The sequence below is a fragment of the Trichomycterus rosablanca genome, chromosome 5 (assembly GCF_030014385.1).
Source record: "Trichomycterus rosablanca isolate fTriRos1 chromosome 5, fTriRos1.hap1, whole genome shotgun sequence".
Lineage (NCBI taxonomy): Eukaryota > Metazoa > Chordata > Actinopteri > Siluriformes > Trichomycteridae > Trichomycterus > Trichomycterus rosablanca.
This window is the reverse complement of record NC_085992.1, coordinates 15,206,024-15,230,076: the sequence shown is the minus strand read 5'-3', so window position 1 is coordinate 15,230,076 and position 24,053 is coordinate 15,206,024. Positions and strand designations below refer to the sequence as shown.

The following is a 24,053-nucleotide window of genomic DNA, read 5'->3' as shown; positions in this document are numbered from 1 at the left end:
CTGCGAATCGAACCCAGGACCTTCTTGCTGTGAGGCGACAGTGCCACCCACTGAGCCACTGTGCCGCCCAAAAGGACATTGAGTTCTCTGTGACAAAGATGAAAAGAACCTTCAAGATTGTTATCAGCGAAAGATGCATAAGCCAACAACTGTCATGGTATGGGGGTGCATCAGTACCCACTGCATGGGTGACTTGCATATGTGTGAAGGTACCATTGATGTGAAGGTGTATATTTCAATTTCAGAGAGACTTGCTGCCATCAAGGCAACATCTTTTCCTCAAAAGTCCATGGTTATTTCAACAGCACAATGCCAAACCTCATTCTAAAGCTACACTTTAGACTATGCTACACTCTCTGTATTCCTCCACCGCTCATGTAGGCACCTCAATGTCACAATAGAAGCCGCTGCTGCAGTGACAAGAAGGAAATCATCAAACATCCAGGTCAAAAGTTTGACCCAAATGTGATCCAGTCTTTATAATAATAGACAAACATATCAGATTTCAAAAGTTTAAATACACTTGTAAGGGACACAGACATTATATGGCCAAAAGTTTGTGGACACCCAAATTAATTAAGCCAGATTCAGTGCGAGCATGTGTATAAAATCAATTATTAATTATAAGAAATTCAAGTTATATAATTCCAGGCCTTTTGCTAGTCAAGCATGACTGTACCTTTGTGTCACCTTACACTTAAAAAAGAAGAAATCTGAATGGCAATGCGAACACAGAACACCCAACCCCTAAAAAGTAAATAAATAAACAGGTCTGCCATGAATTAGAAGCTGCTGCATGGTATTTTAATCACAAATTATTTCTAGTGTGAGTACATTTGAAGCTAAATGCTAATATGGGTAATATGGTAGTGACGGCTTGATGGTGTTTTATAGATCAAAATTGGACACATTCTTTTTAACAGAGTATACCTGACTTATTAAAGATGAAGGGAATATACAAGCAAGTGAAGACTGGAATTAGAAAGTTTAATATTTTTATTTTTAATGAAATCACACATGTTAGCTGAGTGTGTTTCTTGACTCTGGATGAATGATTGTGCGTGGGCTGAGTGCCATGCAGGTAAAACGCTCACTGCATTATTGCGTGTTGAACAGCGCCACCTATTGATGTTCCTGTAGATAGATAGATAGATAGATAGATAGATAGATAGATAGATAGATAGATAGATAGATAGATAGATAGATAGATAGATAGATAGATAGATAGATAGATAGATAGATAGATAGATAACATATATGGTAGGTCTATACATAGTAATATAGTAATATATACTTAATAATAATAATAATAATAATATTAATAATAATACAAAGTAGTGGGAATACTAGGTATGATAATAATAATAATATAGATATGTAAAATAAATAACTATACTTAATGGATATATAATTCCAGGGTCCAGGGTGTTAGTGGTGTTAACAGTGTACTGTGGCATTCAGCAAGGTGATGTATGGACTTAACAGTACGCACGCTATATGGCCAAAAGTATGTTCACGTGGTTCAGCCACACTTTTTGCTAACATGTATGTGAATATATCGCATGCTTTCAGCTTTATGGCATGAGTTCAGGAAAAGGCCCCTTTTCTGTTTCAGAATGACTGTGCCCCTGTGCACAATGCAAGATCTTTAACCTTTAATCAGCTTACCAAGATAATTATGTTTAAAAAATATTTATTTGCAAATTTTTTCATTTCTTGGGACTATACCAACAACAAACAATATTTTTTTACTAGTGCATACATTATGTTTTTAATGAGACAAATGATCACAAAAATTATGTAACTTTTCATGGATGATTTTCAACTGTAGCTTTAAGTTGACAGGTTAGAAAGGCTGTTTTCTTAAAACCATCTTCCAATATATTTGAGTTTAACACATGTCAACCAAGGAGTAGATACGGCCCAAACAAGATTATTTAAATACAGCTTATTTTTACCCAAGTATTTAGACTCAAATGGTTGAGGAGACCATTAAAGAGTTAAGGACATGTTTTGACAAGTTCTGGTGGCCTGTTTAGAGCCCTTAACACCATTAGCTGTGAATTGAAAACCTTAATTCTAAGCCAACCCTTTTTCATCCAGCATCAGCGGCTGATCTCACAAATGCAATGCTTTTGTGCCCAAATGGGGACATAATCCAGCAGCTGAGGAAAGCCTTTCCAGAAAACTGGAGGCTGTTATAGCCGCAAAAGGAAGGCTAACTCTAAGTTAGTGACACAAAATAGTGACAGTTTTCCCAGACAAATATTTCTATTGTACGTGTTGTGGCTTAGAGTGCAGTCAAACTAGAGTGCAGGCCTAATTGCTGTAAAATAGAAGATCCTGCCTCTGAGCGACTTCACACATGTCTCAGTTGGGCAAAAAGAAAAAGAGGTCAGATTTTATAAAGCGAGTGGAAGTTTTATAGGCCAGCGTTTCCACTCTGAACACTTTTCCATTTTGGTTTCAGTAATTATATGGATTTTGGATGAAAGCTTGTCTAGGTAAAAAAAAACAGTTCCTATTTCACAGGAAGAGATACATTAAAGCTTCTTTCCTCCTAGAAAAGCCAAACCACTTGCACGGTGAATAAAACGTGGAAAAGGAGACCGATATAGTCTCCAAAAGCAACAGCAAGTATCAAAGAAAAAACCACAGAAAAAAATCCTTTCCGACATGAAGAGCTAATTGTTTGGTACGCGTGGTTAATTTGGCTGGTGACAATATTCATTCATTTGTTTAATTTCATGAATAACATTTAAGCAGCGGATGATTTGAGGCTTGCTACTGGTGAACAATAGTGCAAGTCTGTGTGTGGGTTTCCCCACAGCAGGTACACGCCCAGACACAGACTGGCACACAGCGCAGCAAGCGTCTCCAGCTAGGGGGTCGTGTTTGATTTGGCCCAGAATTGAGAAGTCATTGGCTGCGGAAATGACAGAAATAGTAATTAAGGAAATGGAATGATTTTATTGGCCGCAAAGTTTATATCCTACCAGCTGTCAGGCAGCTGCACTGGTAGTCCTAACTGCTTTGCAATGTGGGTAGAAATTCTGGGTGGCAGCAGATTATTCAAGGTCAGGAAAAAGCTGATGAAAAGTCGTATTCAGTCTTATTTTTTTAATAGTTTTATTTGTGCAGAATTTTAATATCCTAATATTATTCTTGGAGCATGTTATAGTAACAGAATATTATCTTATACTGTGTTAGCACATTTTTTAAAATATACAAAATGTATCAGTGTTTTTTCCTTTGTTTTCCCTTGTGTGTTATATAGTAAGCTGGCAAATGGGCATCTGATGAGTCTTTTTTCGGTTGTGGAGTTACTCTTCCATCTGGTGTACACTCAAAGTGCATCAGTCCATTAATTAACCCTGTGATCTGAAGATTGCTTTAATCTAACACTATAAACTTCACTTAATTACATCCTCCAAAAAAGCTTTTAATTATAACATTGTGATCCTGCAGGAAAAGTGCCACTGGGTAACATTACTGCTCATGAAGTATTACAGACGCTGAGGGACCCATTATGTTACATCTATTCATATGCGTATTTCTTCTACGTAATCAGAAATGTATTATTCTGTATAATTTATGGGGCGAGTGTCTTGAGCGAGATTACTTTATTAGCAGTAATGTTATCCAGTGGCAATTTTTCTGCAGGATCACAGTATTATAATTGTTACTTTTTTGTACTGTACACATTACTTTAATAATTTATTTATTCTCAATCTGGTTAAGTCTGGCATACCCAGAAACTGTAGGTTCAAGGGATGAATACACCCTGGACAGGGTGCCAGTCTATCTCAGAGCATTACTTACTCACTCACAATTTAGAGTAGCCAATACACAACTCTTTTCAAACTGTCAGTGAAGGCGAGGATTAAACTTAGGTTTTTAGGAATTATGCTGGTATGCAGCACCCACACTACCAACTGTGCCACGGTGCTGCTCCTTGTTCAAACACCCTAATTTACAGGTAGTTCAAATCTTGGCTGGTTAAACTGCTAAACATCGTTCTCAGTCAAAACTATTGCAGTTCCTGGTTTGCTTTAAATTTGCCCATAAATACAGGACAAATTAACATTTTATTTAATACACTTTGAGTACATACTGTGTATTTGCAGTATGAAATGATATGAGATTTGCAAATGGGCTAGTGTAATGTTACAAAAATAATTATGTTACAAAAATAATTTTAGATATTAGTGCTGCAAATACAAAAATGTTTTGCTTATTATAATAAAACACATTGCTGTTGGTTGGAAACTTTACATGCATTAAGTAGCAATTACTGTAAGGAAAGTTCAAGAGCCAACAATTTTAAAAAAGTTGCTGGACAATCTGGCAGCAATTACACAGTAAACAGTAAGCAATAAACTGCAATTATCTTCATTCCTACAGTCCACATTGCTGCTAAAAAAATAAAAAATAAAAATTATTCATACATTTTTATTAATCCATTAAAAATTTATAAAAACGATGCATGTGCAAAATTTGAGTAATAGTCGAATGAGCCACAAATTGAACTATTTAACAATGTTTCATTAATTCAGCATCATAATAAGGAGCTGCTTTTTTTGCAAACAGAAAAGATATGTTTGTTTGTTTGTTAGATTTTAATGTCATGTTTTACACTTTGGTTACATTCATGACAGGAACGGTAGTTACTCATTACACAAGATTCATCAGTTCACAAGGTTATATCAACACAGTCTTGGACAATTTAGTGTCTCCAGTTCACCTCACTTGCATGTCTTTGGACTGTGGGAGGAAACCGGAGCACCCGGAGGAAACCCACGCGGACACGGGGAGAACATGCAAACTTCACACAGAAAGACCACCCAAGGACCTTCTTGCTGTGAGGTGACAGTGCTACCCACTTAACCACCCAAACCAGAAAATAACATAGAAGGAAATATTAATAAAGCGAATGAATCAGGCTAAGAAACTAAATCTGCACATTTTAACAAGGAAACAGCCCCAAACATAATGGCCCCCATTGTTTTAAATTTAAAACAGATTGTCAGAAATTATGGGACATGGTTTTACCACAATGCTGCAAAGATTCAGCTAATAATTTGTTATTATGAATGTTTAAAGCTGTAATTCCCCGAAAAAAATGTTGGTGTCCGAATTCTTTAAAATCTATATTGTTTTTTTACATATATTTGTGTCTTTTTCTCATTTATATATTTGTTTCAGCACACGTTTAGGAGACGTGAGTTTATTGGAAGTAAACATTTACACTGGAAGTATATTAAATCACAAAAACAAACTATTTGTTTAACCTTTTTTGACTTCTTGTATCAAACTTATTGTCAACTTTAATTAAAAAAAAAGTAGAACGTTGTTAACTGAAGGGGTAGGAACTGTTTTTGGTCAAATTAAAATCCACCCGAGCGCTAATATCTGGCGAACACTTCTGTGTTTAGAAGACGGAAGATGGCGTCTGGTTCTGAGGTAAACACGATCGCTTTGTGAAATAAAAATAAGAATAAATGTGTTTATTTTGTAGCTGTTACGTTTTATTTGTGTAGTTATACACCTTTTTGTATCTAGTGACCTTGTGAATATACACGTTGTGATAAAGTTATGTGTTTTTATATATTTTATTTAACCAGTGTTTATTGACTAAAGCTAACCAGGGCTAAATTCCAAAGAGCTCTGGGTTCACTTTAATATTGCACTACAAACTTTATCATTGTATGGTTTTTAAACACTATCTAGGGCACTAATTTGATTATTTTAACACAATTAGGATTCGACCCTCGTAGCTATCGATGTTAACAAAAATAGACGAAACGTTGGTGGTGTTCTAGACATACAGCTGACTCGATTATTTAGGTTCCTCCTTTATTACAGTGGTAAACAAAGTGGGTCCGGAGACCCTTGAGGGTGCGTGTTGAATTTTAGGGGTTTAGCTATTAAGTGATTTTCCTTCACAATGTACGTTATTTAATGTTGTTTGCTTAAATACCACAGTACACTGTTTGGGACTGACATCAGATCTCAAATGAACTGTAATACATTTACTTCTACAAATCACTACAAAGTATTCAGGTGTATAATTATATATAAGTCAAACTCCCCAGAAAAAAGCCCCAGTTCAGTTTTATCTGGTTTGGTTCTTCACTTGCTGTTGATTATCAACATTATTATTGGTACTAATGTGTACATGCCATCCCAGTGTCACAGCTGTGTTTTCTGTGTTTGAAGTCATGTGGACCAGTCACAGACGAGGAACAAACTGAAACTTTATCATCACAGAAGAGAGAGGAGAGGCTGAGGAAATTCAGAGAGCTTCATTTGAAACGGGTACGACAACATATTTTATTATCAATATGTTTAAATGGGGTTAAAAATGCTGTGAGGGGAAAATGACAACTCGACCATTTTTTGTATTAATATAAAGTGCCACTTTAATGTGAATACCTTGTAATATACTCATAAATTCTAGGAAGGAATGTATTGTCACTGTGTTGGCTGTGTATTTGCATTTTAGATTAAAAAAAATATATGTAAATGCAGTTCTTAATCTCAATGCTGCCAATAACAAAATAAAAACAAACTCTTGATCAACTTATGTTTTCAATATAAACTGCGTTGCCATTGATTTGTAAGTTTTTACACAAAAGGAAGCAGTTCTGTAAAAGTTCTTACAGACAAGTTTATTACCAGCACTTAAATGGGAAAAAAGCTATAATAATCCACTACTGGAAATTACAAATCAGCTCCGGACAGGTGCCACATGAGGTTTCACAACTAGTGATTGAAAAAAGTAGAAGAAAAAACAGAGAAGACAGTTATACAGTAAAATATAGCACAACATACAGTTAACTGCAGTGAATGAATGTCCATTCCTGCTATTCACCACAAAGTTGCACCTTTCGGCAATAATTCAGCTCATTTTAAGTTGGTGGGGAAAATAGGGAGCATCATAACATGGAGATGCTTCTCTGTGGTACTGGCGGTTTACATGTCATTAAAGAAAACATAGGTGGATCATCGTACAGGACCAGGTATAATCAGGGGCAGATGGAATGCCTTTATTTGCCCTATATACAGTGCATGTATGTACAGTACAGTAATTCTTTATATGTACAGTGTATCACAAAAGTGAGTACACCCCTCACATTTCTGCAAATATTTCATTATATCTTTTCATGGGACAACACTATAGACATGAAACTTGGATATAAGTTAGAGTAGTCAGTGTACAGCTTGTATAGCAGTGTAGATTTACTGTCTTCTGAAAATAACTCAACACACAGCCATTAATGTCTAAATGGCTGGCAACATAAGTGAGTACACCCCACAGTGAACATGTCCAAATTGTGCCCAAAGTGTCAATATTTTGTGTGACCACCATTATTATCCAGCACTGCCTTAACCCTCCTGGGCATGGAATTCACCAGAGCTGCACAGGTTGCTACTGGAATCCTCTTCCACTCCTCCATGATGACATCACGGAGCTGGTGGATGTTAGACACCTTGAACTCCTCCACCTTCCACTTGAGGATGCGCCACAGGTGCTCAATTGGGTTTAGTCCATCACCTTCACCTTCAGCTTCCTCAGCAAGGCAGTTGTCATCTTGGAGGTTGTGTTTGGGGTCGTGTTTGGGGTCGTTATCCTGTTGGAAAACTGCCATGAGGCCCAGTTTTCGAAGGGAGGGGATCATGCTCTGTTTCAGAATGTCACAGTACATGTTGGAATTCATGTTTCCCTCAATGAACTGCAGCTCCCCAGTGCCAGCAACACTCATGCAGCCCAAGACCATGATGCTACCACCACCATGCTTGACTGTAGGCAAGATACAGTTGTCTTGGTACTTCTCACCAGGGCGCCGCCACACATGCTGGACACCATCTGAGCCAAACAAGTTTATCTTGGTCTCGTCAGACCACAGGGCATTCCAGTAATCCATGTTCTTGGACTGCTTGTCTTCAGCAAACTGTTTGTGGGCTTTCTTGTGCGTCAGCTTCCTTCTGGGATGACGACCATGCAGACCGAGTTGATGCAGTGTGCGGCGTATGGTCTGAGCACTGACAGGCTGACCTCCCACGTCTTCAACCTCTGCAGCAATGCTGGCAGCACACATGTGTCTATTTTTTAAAGCCAACCTCTGGATATGACGCCGAACACGTGGACTCAACTTCTTTGGTCGATCCTGGCGAAGCCTGTTCCGAGTGGAACCTGTCCTGGAAAACCGCTGTATGACCTTGGCCACCATGCTGTAGCTCAGTTTCAGGGTGTTAGCAATCTTCTTATAGCCCAGGCCATCTTTGTGGAGAGCAACAATTCTATTTCTCACATCCTCAGAGAGTTCTTTGCCATGAGGTGCCATGTTGAATATCCAGTGGCCAGTATGAGAGAATTGTACCCAAAACACCAAATTTAACAGCCCTGCTCCCCATTTACACCTGGGACCTTGACACATGACACCAGGGAGGGACAACGCCACATTTGGGCACAATTTGGACGTGTTCACTGTGGGGTGTACTCACTTATGTTGCCAGGCATTTAGACATTAATGGCTGTGTGTTGAGTTATTTTCAGAAGACAGTAAATCTACACTGCTATACAAGCTGTACACTGACTACTCTAAGTTATATCCAAGTTTCATGTCTATAGTGTTGTCCCATGAAAAGATATAATGAAATATTTGCAGAAATGTGAGGGGTGTACTCACTTTTGTGATACACTGTATGTAAAGCTGGGATCAGAGTGTAGGATCTGCCATTGTATGTTGTATCTGGAGCCAAGAGGGTTAAGAGCCTTCCTCAAGCACCCAGCAGTGAATGGCATTACAAATGTTTACAAAGGGCAATGTGCAATTTCCACCAATTTGTCACTGACAGAAGTTATATTTGTGTTATTGTTATTGCTGTTATTGTAAATAACAACATGATTGTGTGTTATTAAATTTATTTTTTATAACACTAGAGAGTATTGCACCTTAATTTTGTTAGATCTGGTATAATGACAATAAAAAGATTATGATTATGATTTCAATGGATGCATGAATTTAAACTAGTTTAAACTAGGGATGTCCCGATCCGATCTCAAAGATCGGGATCGGGGCCGATCAAGGCATTTTTTAATTGATCGGAATCGGCTTTACTAAACCCGATCTTAATCCCGATCTTTTGTGTTACGTCAGCATGTCCGCTGTGTGGAAATACTTAAAATTGAAAAGTAAAACAAGTCCAACAGTGAAGTGTAACGTCTGCAGTGTGAGCATTTCACGAGGCGGTGGGAGCAGAGCTGCGTTCATGTGTGAGTGTGTGTGAGTTAAGGATCACACCGGTTTACAAAACAACGTAGTGATGCACTCGTTTAATAAAGAAATAAATGCACGGTATATTCACATATTGTCGGGAGCAGAACACTTTATTAACTTCTTCTGTTACGGTACCGAATAGCCGACAGTTGAGTCAAGCACGCTATTTCATGTTCTATGGAAGGCCTAAAGGGTCAAAACACACTCACTTCGTGTACAAACGTCCATCAAACCACTGTCACAATACAAGCACTTTAAGAACTGGCTTTCCTTCATAACAAAAGAGCCTTTCCATTTTATTTTGGTATTCAGGCTTTACTGTAATGCTTTTAAGTAACTTTTTTTCTTATATTCAAGTTAAGCTGCTACACAGATTTCTGTTCATTTTTAGTGTATCACTGCATTAAACATTTTTTTCTTTGAATGTAAAGTTTAAAGTAAAACTAATTATCTCACTCATTTTGATTGATTTTGTAAAAATACAAAAACATTAAGCAATAGCTTGGATGCAGCATTTTTCCCTTCAGCACTGCAGAGCTATTTAGTTGTTAAACATATACACTGGATTAATTTGAATAATTGTAATGTACTTGAAGTGTGCACTGTGTGAACAGTATTATCTAGTTCTTATCTAGACAATATCTAGAAAATACAAGTATCGGTTTGAGAATCGGTATCGGATCGGGATCAAAATTTATAATCGGGATCGGTATCGGGAACAAAAAAACGTGATCGGGACATCCCTAGTTTAAACTTCATGTTGTGAAATTATTGCACAGTTTTGAATATTGCTGTTTATTTTATAAGTTGAGGGTGGCACGGTGGCTAAGGTAGCACTGTCGCCTCACAGCAAGAAGGTCGTCCGGGTCCTTTCTGTGTGGAGTTTGCATGTTCTCCCTGTGTTTGCGTGGGTTTACTCCGGGTGCTCCAGTTTCCTCCCACAGTCCAAAGACATGCAAGTGAGGTCAATTGTCCAAGACTGTGTTTGATATAACCTTGCGTGAACTGATGAACCTTGTGTAATGAACTACCGTTCCTGTCATGAATGTAACCAAAATTGTAAAACATGACGGTAAAATCCTAATAAACACATGAACAGATTTGATAAGTTGATGATGAGGTAGATTGCCCCGGCTTAGCAGAGTGTTTGTTTTTGTAGAATGAGGCCCGTAAGCTAAACCATCAGGAGGTTGTAGAAGAAGACAAGAGGTTGAAGCTTCCTTCCAACTGGGAAGCGAAGAAAGCCCGACTGGAGTATGAGCTCATGGTGGACCAAAAGAAAAAGGTAACTGACCTGAAAAATCATATTCAGTACTGCAGGAAATGCTCTCAAAAAGATCCACAAATTAAAGTCATGCAATTCTTGTTTGTTCCAATTATATTTGGCATTCAGTCTTGTTCCAGTGTGACATGTTAGTCTCACCGTCATTGGTCAAAGCTTTTTCTAAGTTTGTTTTTATCTTCATTAGGAATGTGCGGAACGAGGGGAAAATTACCACCGCGTGAAACTTTTAGAGATCAGTGCAGAGGACGCTGAGAGATGGGAAAGGAAAAAAAAGAAGAAAAACCCTGATCCAGGCTTCTCAGGTGAAGTATTGGATCATCCTGTTGCGTTAAAAAAACCCATTTGTTTTGAGAAATTTGGAACTGGTCGCTCAGGTGGCAGAGTGGCCTAAAACACTCGCCAATCGCTGCTGAGATAGTTTAAATTTTAGATAAGTTTTCATGCAGGGCGCCTACACACACTCAGTTGGCTGTGTGTCTGTAGGGAGGAGGGACAGTGGTCGAACAGGAATGTCTCATCGCTACTGCAATTACTGCCTCTGCTGGCCGGTCGGGGCGCCTGCCCAAGGGGTGGTCGATCAAAGACGGTAGTGCATGGCCCTCCACATGGTAAAAGCAGTCAGTGGCGGCACTCTATGTAGTTCAGCGCTCTATAGACACAATTGGTTGTTTCTTAGAAAGGGAAGGCTGGGTTACCTGGGGTAAACTAGTTGCTGCAACTCCTTGCGTCTGAGGTTCTGGCATGACTGGCAAGGGAATACAGAGAGCATAGCGTGTTTCTCATGAGTGTCCCAGAGTGTGTGAAACTTTCAGTTGAAATCCACTGCTGTGTAGTGAAAAGAAGCAATCAATCAAAGCAACTTTCACTCGTGGAATGAGGTGTGTGCTAACCTACGTCTCTCTTTGGCCAACATAGGGTATGTTCAGTGCACCACTTGGCAAATGATTTCTGAGGCCTTAAAACATGTTGGCATAAAGATTGTGAAGCATAATAATGTGACGTCGCGTTTATGATTGTGTTAATATGCATGCACATTATAGAAACGGAAATGTTTCCTCCCTCCAGCCTGAGAGTTTTGTGTCCAACAACATGAGTCACTCAGTTTCTCCTTAGCAATGCTGCCATGTGGCGACTAGATTAAAAGATGTCGTGATGTGAGCATGCCAAGTTTCTGAATCGTCCAAAGCTTCAGCGCCTGTTTGCGATCAGTTCTGGTCATTACAGGCTGCCCCTAATCTCAGTCGTCTGTCATCGCTCTCGCTTTTATGGGATCGTTTTTAACGATTTGTTCTTTTATTACTTCTCTTTTCACCCCGTAGGCTACGCCGAGGCCCAGCAGAGGCAGTACCAGCGGCTCACCAAGCAGATCAAGCCGGATATGGAGAGCTACGAGCGACAGAGAGATGAGTGGTAAGGTTCTGCACCAGTGATGTGGCACAATAGATGTATGGTTTTACTATGTCAGATGCATAGATTTAAGTAGAAGGAACAGGAGATTTGTTTATTTCCTGTAGCCCACATTCATATGAAGGCAGACATGATTTATCCAGTCGAATCTAATTATCTGATCACATTTCGTCATCTCTACTGCTGCTGAGGGCGGCACGGTGGCTCGGTGGTTAGCACTGTCGCCTCACAGCAGGAAGGTCCTGGGTTTGATTCCCAGGTAAAGCGGTCCAGGTCCTTTCTGTGTGGAGTTTGCATGTTCTTGCGTGGTCTGCGTGGTTTTCATCCGGGTGATCCAGTTTCCTCACACAGTCCAAAGACATGCAAGTGAGGTTAATTAGAGATACAAAATTGTTTATGACTGTGTTTGACATTAAAAACTTGAACTGATTAGTCTTGTGTAACCAGTAAGTACCTGAATGTAACCAAAATGTGTAAAACATGACGTTAAAATCCTAATAATAAACTAATAAAACTACTGCTGATGCCCTCCACTCCTGACCGGGAAGGGCCACACCATCATGCCATCATGCCGCGGCAACCTGCTTCTTTTTCACCTGCACGAGGCAAGCTCATATTGGGCTCCGTATCGCGCACAGAGAGGCACGCACCAATCTTTATTATCCCTTGTCTCTGTGCAGGCGTCATTGTCTGTATTGGTCTTCCTTTCTTGTCTGTATTGGTTAGAGATGGAACGATCGATCGGCTATGAATCGGTATCGGCCGATTCTTTATCAAAATATGCTATCGGCGATCGGCCGATATTTCCCAAATGTAGCCGATCCGATCTTGTGATATATAAAAGACCACGTTAAGTTAACAGCTCAGTGGATTGATCCAGACTTTGAGCTACAAAGCACCAACCATCGCATCAAAATTCGTCAACAATCGTACAGAAACCATCGTGAAAGCTCTTCATGACCTAAAATAACATCATTAACGTTGTGCATCATACATACGATGTAATTTTGCTGATTGAAATATTTACTTTAAAAAGATAATTCAGCCCGGTCACATCTGAGTCGATTCTATCAGCACGTTATATAAACTCCTGGTTCACTTTGGTAAATCGTAAGTGGTTCTTGCTTGTGATGTAAATGAGAACAGAAAACGTTTCAGAGCCAATCAGGCAAAAGTTTATTCATTACCAAATTCGTTAGTTCAGGATCATCGGCTGAACTTTTAGGATCATCAGAAGAAAACTTTTAGCTCCTTAGATGGAACGAGTCTGACGGTCGGTTACAGATCTGTGGTAACAGCAGTTTAATGAAGCTTTTTAATGTAAGAGAGTCACACAAAATGTTCTGTATTAGTTGGTGTTTATTTAAAACCACGACATTAATTAATAAGAGTAAACACGGAGAGATGACTGAGAAGAGAAACTTACGCTTTGTGGAAAATTAATCGACTCGTGAATCACTTTAAGTGATACAGTGAACAGATCATTTATCTTAAAGGCACAAACACACACACACACACACACACACACGCAACCCCCCCGCCCCCCCATCGGCCGATATCCCTGAAAGGAGATCGGAATCGGTGCCAAAAACCCCGATCGGTACATCTCTAATATTGGTGTTTGTTTTCTTCCTATTTTAATTTCAATTGCTAAATATATTATTAAAAAATAATATTGTTTGGGACTTACCAGGCAATTTACACGAGCCTTACAATAGTGGTAGTGGTAGCTCAGTGGTTAAGGTGCTGGACTAGTAATCAGAAGGTCGCCGGACACTGTTGGGTCCCTGAGCAAGGCCCTTAACCCTCAATTGCTCAGAATCGTGTTCAGTCATAATTGTAAGTCGCTTTGGATAAAGCGTCTGCTAAATGCTGAAAATGTAAATAAATGTTCAAACAGCTGTGACGGTTGAATTGGACTAAGTGGTGACATGATGGTATTCCAAACAGGGCTCAGAGGATCTTAGTGTTCTGTACAGTTCACCTTTATCTGTGATTTTTAGATTCACTACATCATAATTACTGAAAGAATTCACATGAGTGTGTTTTTGCTGGCATTTGAAGAAGACAGCATACTGATCTGTGTTAACGTGACCCATCGTAGACCAACTCATCAGTAACACACTTTGATTCACACTGTTTTTATTCGATTTATATTTGTTGATTAGCTCTCTCTTGCATTTTTATTCTCCCAGCGGTGATGAATTCCATCCAACTGCCAACAGTCTGATCCACGGAACCCACGTTCCCTCCGCAGAGGCCGTTAACCGCATGCAGGAAGACGTCGAGAAACAGTAAGAGACGTTTTGTGTTTATTTGTGTTTGACCATACAGCCATGTTGGCAGTGGAAGTATGTGGGGCTTTCTGAATGAGGTCAGGTCACACTAAGTTTTTAGAAGTGAAACTCTGTGTGGTATATGAGAAGTATTTTAACAGGATTTATGATGATAAGCGATGTCACAAAGCTAACTCCCCATGAAAATCACTCTCTGGAGTGTGATGGTTTTTTATGGGATTATTTCATAAGATCATGTTTGTTTCATTTTAATACTTTAGACACTTTTAATTTTGCATTCCGGTTTGGATATACCTCATTTCCCTCAAATCACATAAAATGTATCGCACTCTTTACAACAGACATTGTCTTAAAACACCTTTACAGAATCCAGGACCTAAATCCAGAAAATTAAACCTTGATGAGCAACCCAAGGGCGACCAGTAGCAAGAAAAAACTCTCTTAAAAAGATACCTATAAAAGGAATGAGACTCAACTTGGGCCTCCATCCTCTTTAAGTGGCCTAGAGTTAGAATTAGATTAAACAAATCTTGTGTATTAAATAAAATATGGTCTAACAAAAATTGTAACCAGTGAAAAGCACCACGTCACATTCAGTCTGGTAATAACTTACAGCAATGTTTATAATAGTTAAAACTGTAAGTTAAAGTAATAGTTTCCCTGTGCATTCTGGCGGCCTCTACCGTTTGCTGGCCTTGATTAGCAGATGTTTGCAGAACCTCAGCAGGTACAAAAACTGGTTTATCTGTCCAAATTATTATGTCACTCGTGTTGGGGCATCGATAGGATGATGGACATATCTGTTGGGAGTAGCCAGACTTAACAGCTAAAACGCAGACTGCGGCACCATCCAAGCGCTACTTCAGACACACTTAATCATGCTGACGTTTTTTTTTTGTTTTTTTTTACAGAATTGAGAAACGAGCCAAATTCAGCCGGCGCAGGGCCTACAACGACGATGCCGACATCGACTACATCAACGAGAGAAACGCCAAGTTCAACAAGAAGGCTGAGCGCTTTTACGGCAAATACACAGCCGAGATCAAACAGAACCTGGAACGAGGAACTGCAGTGTAATCAGTGGAATCTTTACCAGGAACGGCATTCTTTTCATCCTTCTATAAGGCAAGCTGCTGTTGGATAAGAGAGGCAAATTATCTGTTCTGCTATTTGCATTTTTTTCTTTGTTTGTGCTGCTGTTACACTGATGTACTGAAAGTCGAAACGATTATAGTCTGTGCATTGTTGTGTAATACCATGCTTTAAAGTAAATACTTTTAATTTTGCTTTGATCTTCTTTCTATATCAATCTGAAGAATAAAAATGATCTTTTATGTATTTGTGCGATTTATGTCTGGTTCATGACTGTATTAATCAGCCGAACATGTTTTCCAGGCCCTCTTTAGCATGTGATATGTGATGTGACTGATGACTGAAGCGCTGTCCAACACGTCGGCTCAGAATCTTCCAAAGGTGTTCAGTGTATGATATTATTACCCCAAGATGCCATTACAGAAGTCATGCATGTCGCTCAGGTGGTGCAGCGGTAAATCACGCTCAAACTCGTCGTTCGAATCTTAGCTCTTCTACACGAACAATGATTGGCTCATTTGCAGGGACTCCTCATAACTGATGCGATTATGATCTCTGCTGGCAGGGAACAGTGGGATCAGGGTGTGACTCTTCGTGCGCAAAGGTGATCCACATATGAACTCGCCTCGTGCAGGTGAAAAAATGCAGATGTTTACTGTGCATGTGTCGGAGGGGGCATGTGTTAGTTATGGTGGAGGTTGGAAGAAAAATTGTGTGTGTGGGGGGGGGGGGGTTCAAAAAAAAAAAAAGCATGTCTACCAACGAAAAGTGACCCTGGTAAGCTGATTCCCATGCTGTACCATGACCATGAGAAGGACTTTTTTCTATTGTAAACTAAAAAATAGATACATGTCATACACTATATGACCGAACCTATTTGAACACCTGATCATGAGCGTGTCAGACGTTTCATGTACATACATCTTTTGATTAAATGGGCACAAATTCCCATGTGCATAAAAGCTGTTTAGTGGGGCTGAGGTCAGGACTTAACAGGAAAAGGCCTTCCCTAAATTGTTACTGCAAAGTTATATTCGATTTATTATGCCTGTTAGAAGTAATGGATGAAAAAATAGATGAGGTGTCCCAATACTTTAGTCCATGTACTGTATACCAACCCTAAGAAATCCATGCTGGAGCATGCACTCGATTTTTGCTGGGAATGTCTTACAAGTGTCAGATGTTTATCACAGCATAGTGGAAGTAGTCATACTCACCCTGTTGTGCCCTAAAGGTAGAACAAGTGAGCTATCTTGTGATCTACTTGATGAATGCAAATGCAAAATTTTCTTTCATTAGCCGCTTCATCCTGGTCTGATTCAAAGTAGGGGCCAGTTCAACTGAGAAACACTAAGCAGAAGGCAAGAGTACCTTGGTCTGGGTGCAAATCCAGCACGGGGCGTATAAACCCAGACATAGCCCATTATATATGTCTGACTGGGCGGCCAGCCTGGTTGGAATTTCAGTGCTGGTCTAGTGTAATAGACTTCTGCACCACCTGAGCACTTGCAAAGGCAAATTTAAAAATTTAATACACAGGATGGGCAGCACGGTGGGTAGCACTACTAGGCTTGATGTAATAGAAACCAGCAGCTTGCTGGTGTAAAGGGACGGTTGGGTGAGGGTGCTAGTGCTAGTTTGTGCCCCACTTCAGTCACTGCGAGGATGGTGCCTGGCAAAGGATCTGTTCCCTCTGGGGTATTCCTGCCTTGTGTCAAGTGTTTCCCGGTGGAATTGGATCCACCACGACCCCGACCAGGTAAAAACCGTTGATTAAAAGGACTGGGAAACAGAAAAATGAATCAAACTAAAAACAGATATTATTTATTGGTGATCCTGTTGTGCTTACTGTATGCTTTGTACACTTTGTGTAAACTTTACAGACTGTTGTACGTGAACATCTCAGCTCCAGCACTATTAAACTACATCAGGTCAGTCATTCTGAGTTTACTTTTATTTCAATGTAAGCATCACCTGAAAATTTTGACTTGTTTATTATTTTATGCATGGCTTTAATACAAATAGGCAAGTGTACACCAGGGGAAAGGTAGCTTGTACTTATTCAAACCAAACTCTGCATAGAGGGGGATATGGTAGAGGGAACTCCTGTGTATTTCTTAAAATTGTTTCAACCCAGTTCTACAAAGTGTGAATGTTAAGTACAGAGGTAGAAAGCGTACTAAAATATTGTAGTCAAGTAAAAATACTATTACTGTAAAGAATTGTTACTTAAGTACGAGTAAAATTACTAGTCTAAAAATCTACTCAAGTAAAAAGTAACTCATTTAAAATGTACTCAGAGTAAACGTTACTTAGTTACTTTTTTAACAGGAGAGGGTGACAAGTGGATATAAATCTCACAATAGTTGTTTTTTATTTAAATATAATAGAAAAACATGTTGATACAACATTTAAAACATTTAGGGATCAATCCCATCAAACTTTTTCAAACTGTATAACCACTAGTGATGGGTCATTCGTGAATGATCCGATTCTATTGAACGGCTCTTTAAAATGAACGAAAGAAACCGAGTCGTGCCTTTGGGAGTCGTTATATATGCAATGGAATGAAATGTAAGCCCAATTTGGCTACAAGTTATACAACAGATGATTTATTGCAATTATTTTAAGCTATTTTTGTTATTAAAATATACTTGTTGTCAATTTGTATACTTTATGACAATCTTTTTTTTCTCATTTAAGTGTTGTTTGAATGAGATGATTGTTAATCATTGATATTAATATCGGGGCTGTATTATAGTTACAGTAGCGCCTCTCGCTGCCTGAACAAAAGAATGAAGAGCCATTTTTTAAACGGCTCTTTAAAAGGAACCGAGCCAAAAGATCCGACTCCCCATCGCAGAATTTACTGCAGCCGTTTCCCAGACGCGATTTTTTACTCAGAATTCCTAATACAAAACATACTTAAGTAAAAAGTAAAATTACTTGTTGTAAAATCTTCTTTGAAAAGTACAAGTACACAAAAAAAGACTCAATTACAGTAACGCCAGTGAATGTAATTCGCTACTTATTATTTTCACTATGGCTCTATCTGTTATGCTAGCCTATAACAGTCAAGATCTGGTGGGCTGGGCATCTCCTCAGACACAACCGGTACAATCCTCTTATTAATGGACCCATAACAGGTGTAGTAGTTTGAGAAAGTCATTTCCTTTCATGCTCACCTTTTATAAAATCATATTAATGTCCATGGCTTTGAGACAAAATGCCCAGGAAGCTCATGGTCAATTGTCTACACACTTTTGGGCATGCATTGTACATTTCCAGTGCTACTTGGATAGACCACTCAAAACACGCTATTAATTGAGAATAAATTCTTTATTTGGTACACTTATTTACAGTTAATCCCACCTGTTATTAATCTTCGTCGTCTTCCAATTTTAATGACTTTCAATCTGAAAGAAAGTACATCCGATAAAATCACTACTCACAACTCCCAAATAATTTACATTTACAAACTACAGTATATACAGAGTTCATAAATCCTCCACTGTGTTATGGAGGCTTAGCGCTTTTTAGGGGAAACAGATTTAATCGGGATCCACTGTCCATAAGGCTTCCTGTTCCCCACGCTGTCAGCTCTGGAGGTTACCTTACTCTCTACCTGAGCCGTTGGGCTGCCTGATGGCTTGGCGACAGTGTTCTGAAAAAGTAGAAACACATACATAAGAACACAAATTTAACAGGCTAGATTTTGTATCGTTATAATAACTACAGTAAATACATTAAAACATTTGTTTATAATGACAGCAATACAGCTGGCCAAAAATAACAAGGCTTGCAAAGTAATATCATTTTGAGATAAACAAAGCTGATAATCTGGGTATTACTACTGACTTACATTGACACTAAAGGCAATCGGTTTTCTTGTCGGAGACATAGCAGGGAATGTCCTGTCGTCTGTGTTTGCTTCATCTTCATCCTACAGAGACAAGGAAATAAAAATTTTAGTAAATGAATAAAGATATTTAATTATTTTATGACTCTTTTCTAACTGAAGTCTTAACATGCATACAATTTTTTTTAAATAAATAAGAAACATAAAAGTAGGCTTAAGCAGTGTAGTACCTGTGTTTACCAATTTCTCTGTTAAATGCTTGTTCTGGAGTCAAAGAAATGACAAATTACACAAACATAAATCATGATCAACAAATGCAAAAAAAATCCTGTGTGGATATACAGTCATTTCTATCCAAACCACATCCAGCGCTTTGTGCTAATGCTTGTCTTTGGTAAACAAGGGTTCTTCTGATTTAATTCCGTTTCTCCAGACACAGAACCCCCAGGAAGCCTCTGGTGAATAACAATGGACCCAGGTCAACAATTAACAAGTGAACATTTCGTTTCATTTTCACAACTTTTGTCCTACTGTTGTCCTGTCTGTGTGCCTGTGGAAGGGACTGACTGCATGATTCTGTACAGCTTTCTAGCAATATAGATTAGTATTATTTGAGTAAAATATAATACATAAAAAATAGAATAAACAGTCCACATTCAAACATCAAGTATTACTAGTACTGAGAGCTAGTAACATTTCACCCACTTTGTCCTACCCCAAGGAGTGATCTACAGGAGTGACCCTCTCATGTGATCTACAGGAACAGAAATGATAGAAAAACAGCAGTTGAAGTGCCCCTGAAGACAATTAAGGTAATCGAATCCATTTGCTGCCTCTCTCATACACACCGTGCTACATTTGCATGCACTAAGACCAAACAATAAGCATGAATGTTTATATAAAGATTGTAATCTTGACCTACTTTGCAACATACCAAAAGAGGTAATTGTCCTGCATCTCTTTGACTGATCAAAGGGTTTAAACCCTGTAAAGCTGCAAAAAATGTGCTCTGCCTGCAGATATTTGAGTAAAATCACCAGCATGGTACAGGCCTACAGGGTGAACACAAAATGTTGTTGCTCATTTGCATACTCCAAGCTTTTGATTAAAAAAATACTGCAAACGTCTTCTTGTGTGGTCTTAGTGCATGCACACAAACAACTACACAGTTGTATTGTTCACTCTACATACTGTTGTATTTGTACTGTTACCTAATCCAGACATGACAGTAAGTAGTTGTTGGTGGTCTATTATTAATGTCTTCGTCGCGATTCCATTACATCCGTCAGCCAAAAACAATCACCTCTGAGGAGATAATTAACACGATGACCCAGTCTGATTTACGACAAAACTAATGAAGTCCAAGGTTCATGACTAATTAAGAGCAAACTTTATCTACCATCAGTTCTTTTGATGTACATGCAATGAAAATATTTACAGAATTTAAATGGTCTTTTTTTTTTTTTTTATCAAATCTGCTAATTTACACTGTCATGACTATTACCTCACTATGAATTTTCTTTTAATACTGCAACATTAAGATGTTTGAGGCTCACCTGTGTTGGTTTCTTTGGAGGCACTGGTTCCACCTTTGTGCTACCATCAGTATCAGACTTTGGTTTCCTCTCTTCTTGTTCAGTTGACCTCAAACTGGAAGGCAGCTCTACCTTCTCCACTCCCAAAAGTTTTGCTGCATTTACTTTAGCAATGTTCAAAAGTTCAAGTTTGTCTGTGAAAACACATAACAGGATGCATTATAGGTCGTTTAATTAAAAATATTAAGACTACTTAAATAGTATTAACAATAACCTTAAGAGATTTACCTTTCTGGCTAAGTTGAACAGAGTGCCCCGTAGATCTAGACCTGCTTCTGTAGTAGCCCCTCTTGGGAGATGGGAAGGATCGGTATCTAAATCGCCCAGTAAAACCGCCTGACAGTCTTCCATAGCTGGCTGAGCGAGAGCGGGACCTTCGTGACCGTCTGTAATAGCGGCCCCGAGAGGAAGAGCGACTGTCCGAGCGTGAGTATCTGCGGCATCCACGATAGGAGGAACGCCTTGGTGAAGGGCTGTAAGAGCGAGAAAGGTGGCGATGGCGGCAGCGAGAAGCATAGGAATCTCTGTGGCAGCGTGGACGAGGTCGAGAGCGAGATCTGGAATGAGACCTTGAACGAGAGCTGCTGCTGCTGCTCGAAGATGAACCATTGGACCTGTGGTGATATCTGTGACGGCGTGACCTGCGTGTCACAGTTCGACTGCTATCGCTGCTGGAGCATAAGCTGTCACTGCTGCTGCTGCTGCCGCCTGTGCGAGATCTGGGGGACACAGAGGTGCCCTGGTCGAAAATTAGTCTCATTCCTTCACTGAGAGGAGCCTGTTGGGCTTGGTCTTTATTTTCAGTCCTCATCGTCAGACCTGCAAAATACATGCAGCATTAAGACACCAGTTAGATGTGTTTCCATTAACTGTTATGTGTTTCAGAGTGGGGATGCAACAATCGAAACACTACAAAGTTCATCTATATGGAAGGTATAGATCATAAGGTGACTAGTAAACACATGCACGAGTAAGATGTGTCTAATAAAAATATAAACTTGTATAAGAATGTGTTAATAAAAAGAGTGTAAGGAGAAGGCAGTAGCAATAGAAATGTTATAAGAGCAAGAGAAAATACTTTAAAAGGCACTGTAATATTAATAATATTGTAATAAAATACTCTTATAGAAACAAATAACACGTGGAGTTTTGATTAAGTAACATACTCCAACAGTCGGAACTACGTCAGCTTATACAACTGTAACCCCTCCTAAACAGAACAGAAAGCCAATCACCCTTACAAAATAAAGTTAGATAATTAGATACACACACTACCCAGGCTTTAAAAATCCAATTAAATAATACGTATTAGATTAGATTATTAGATTCTGATGGACAAACTAGTTTAAAATAGAGCATAAGAAACCATTAATGTGTGTTTGTTTGTTTATTGTTTAACACTTTGGTAACATTCATGACAGGAAACGGTAGTTACTCATTACACAAGGTTCATCAGTTCACAAGGTTACATCGAACACAATCATGGACAATTTAGAGTCTCCAGTTCACCTCACTTGCATGTCTTTGGACTGTGGGAGGAAACCGGAGTTCCCGAAAGAAACCCACGCGGACACGGGGAGAACATGCAAAATCCACACAGAAAGGACCTTGCTGTGAGGCAACAGTGAATTAACGTGTGTATTGTTAATTTTAAACACCATAACAAAGCAAGTACTCTCGATCATATACTAAATCTAGACCACGGTGTCGCATATATCTTTATTATGAAAAATATCACTGCAGACACTGTTATTCCTTGCTGACAAAAGCGTGCCTGATACTTGTCGACATTAATAAAATTTGTAAACTAGGTGATGGTTTCAATAGCATACGTTAAAGGAATGTATAAACCGGATAGTTCCGGTCCTAAAATCTGATTGGCTGAGCCGCGTTCGAAGCCGTTGTAAAATCCCCGATAAACGCACACCTATGACCACCTCACATCATTCCATATTAATACGCCACTGAAAAGAAAAAGTGAACGTTATGTTCGCCCTCATGTTGCCTAGCAACACTGTTAATCGAACTACCTTGCGTCGCGGAAGAATGCTTTATTGTAAGTTTATACACAATAAATACATTTATGAATTAAACATTGTTGTATTTATTATATTTTATGTTGACCGCCGTTTTATAAAAGCAATAAGCCACTCGAGACCGTGCGTTACTGCTATGATTTTTGCCAAAACAACCTTCCCCGTGATAAAATCGCAGTAACTCACAGTCTCTCGTGGCTTATTGCTTTAACAAATGTGCGTCATAAATCGTTAATTTCTCTTAAAGCAAGGTAAACGGTTTAATACTAATGATTATTAAAAATCGTTGACCTTACGTTAGTTAGCATACTAGCTAATGCAAAACACTACGACACGACCAACAACACAGGATGTTCTATTTATAATAGTTTTAATAATAATGAAAACACGAAAACCTGACATTACAGGAGTGTATACAGAAAGAACACTTACCTTGAGAGACAAAAAAACAATATAAAGTCAAGATAACAGTTGTTACGAAGTGAAGTCAGCTGTTGATCAGAACTGATTGACTCTAGAACAGACTGCTGGGTTTTTACATCAACAAGCGCTACGTCATTACTACTGGGTGAACTGGAATATTCCAGAAACTTTCCAAAGTTCCGCCCCTTCTCTTCTCCGCCCCGCCCACCGATGAACGGTCGATATAAAGTACCACTCTAGACCCTTCTGGAAGCATTTGGTACAGAAGCAGTGAGGAGTAGCACTAGCAGAGTGTTATTTCAATGATTGTAACGTTCACATCTGCTATGTTTCTTCTGTTTATTACTTCAGGTAATGTTTACATTACATTTTAGGCAATTAGTAAACGTGTGAAGCAACTTTTAGTTGTGAGCAAATACAATATGACCAGGAAATTTGGGTGGCGCTGCAGTAAATTATGCTAGCCCACTACTGCTAAAATCCAGGGTCCATACAAAGACTTTATTGGCGTCCTGACTGGGGTGTGTTACTGAATTGCACACAGTGATTCCACAGAAATTAGACACACCATGACCAGAATAAAGTGGTGGTAAAACAAAAATTAATTAAATGAACAGTTCAAGTAATTTGGGTTAAGGGCCTATTAAACCAGTTGCTATTTGTTGGGAAGATTTCACAATTTGTAAAATGCAATAAAAATAAAAATCTTATATTGTCATTCTCTTTATAATTTAATTAACTGACAAAAGTACAAAGAAATGACTTAATATTTTCG

At 38.9% G+C, this 24,053-nt stretch overlaps 2 protein-coding genes across 2 annotated transcripts; one reads left to right on the top strand and one right to left on the bottom strand.

The window, feature by feature from the left end:
* Positions 1–5,425: 5,425 nt before the first annotated feature.
* Positions 5,426–15,611, top strand: syf2 (SYF2 pre-mRNA-splicing factor). Its single transcript, XM_062994938.1, has 7 exons — positions 5,426–5,463; positions 6,220–6,318; positions 10,444–10,569; positions 10,754–10,871; positions 11,889–11,979; positions 14,172–14,270; positions 15,185–15,611. Exons 1-7 carry the CDS (start codon positions 5,446–5,448, stop codon positions 15,348–15,350), a joined length of 717 nt encoding a protein of 238 aa, XP_062851008.1. The 5' UTR covers positions 5,426–5,445; the 3' UTR covers positions 15,351–15,611.
* A 3,074-nt stretch (positions 15,612–18,685) lies between these two features.
* On the bottom strand, positions 18,686–23,338 carry rsrp1 (arginine/serine-rich protein 1). The gene is made up of 6 exons (XM_062995432.1): positions 23,288–23,338; positions 21,048–21,638; positions 20,781–20,953; positions 19,402–19,488; positions 19,228–19,308; positions 18,686–19,029 (listed from the first exon to the last, which is right to left on the bottom strand). The coding sequence occupies exons 2-6, from the start codon at positions 21,628–21,630 to the stop codon at positions 18,892–18,894; spliced, it is 1,062 nt and encodes a 353-aa protein (XP_062851502.1). The 5' UTR covers positions 21,631–21,638; positions 23,288–23,338; the 3' UTR covers positions 18,686–18,891.
* Positions 23,339–24,053: the final 715 nt, after the last annotated feature.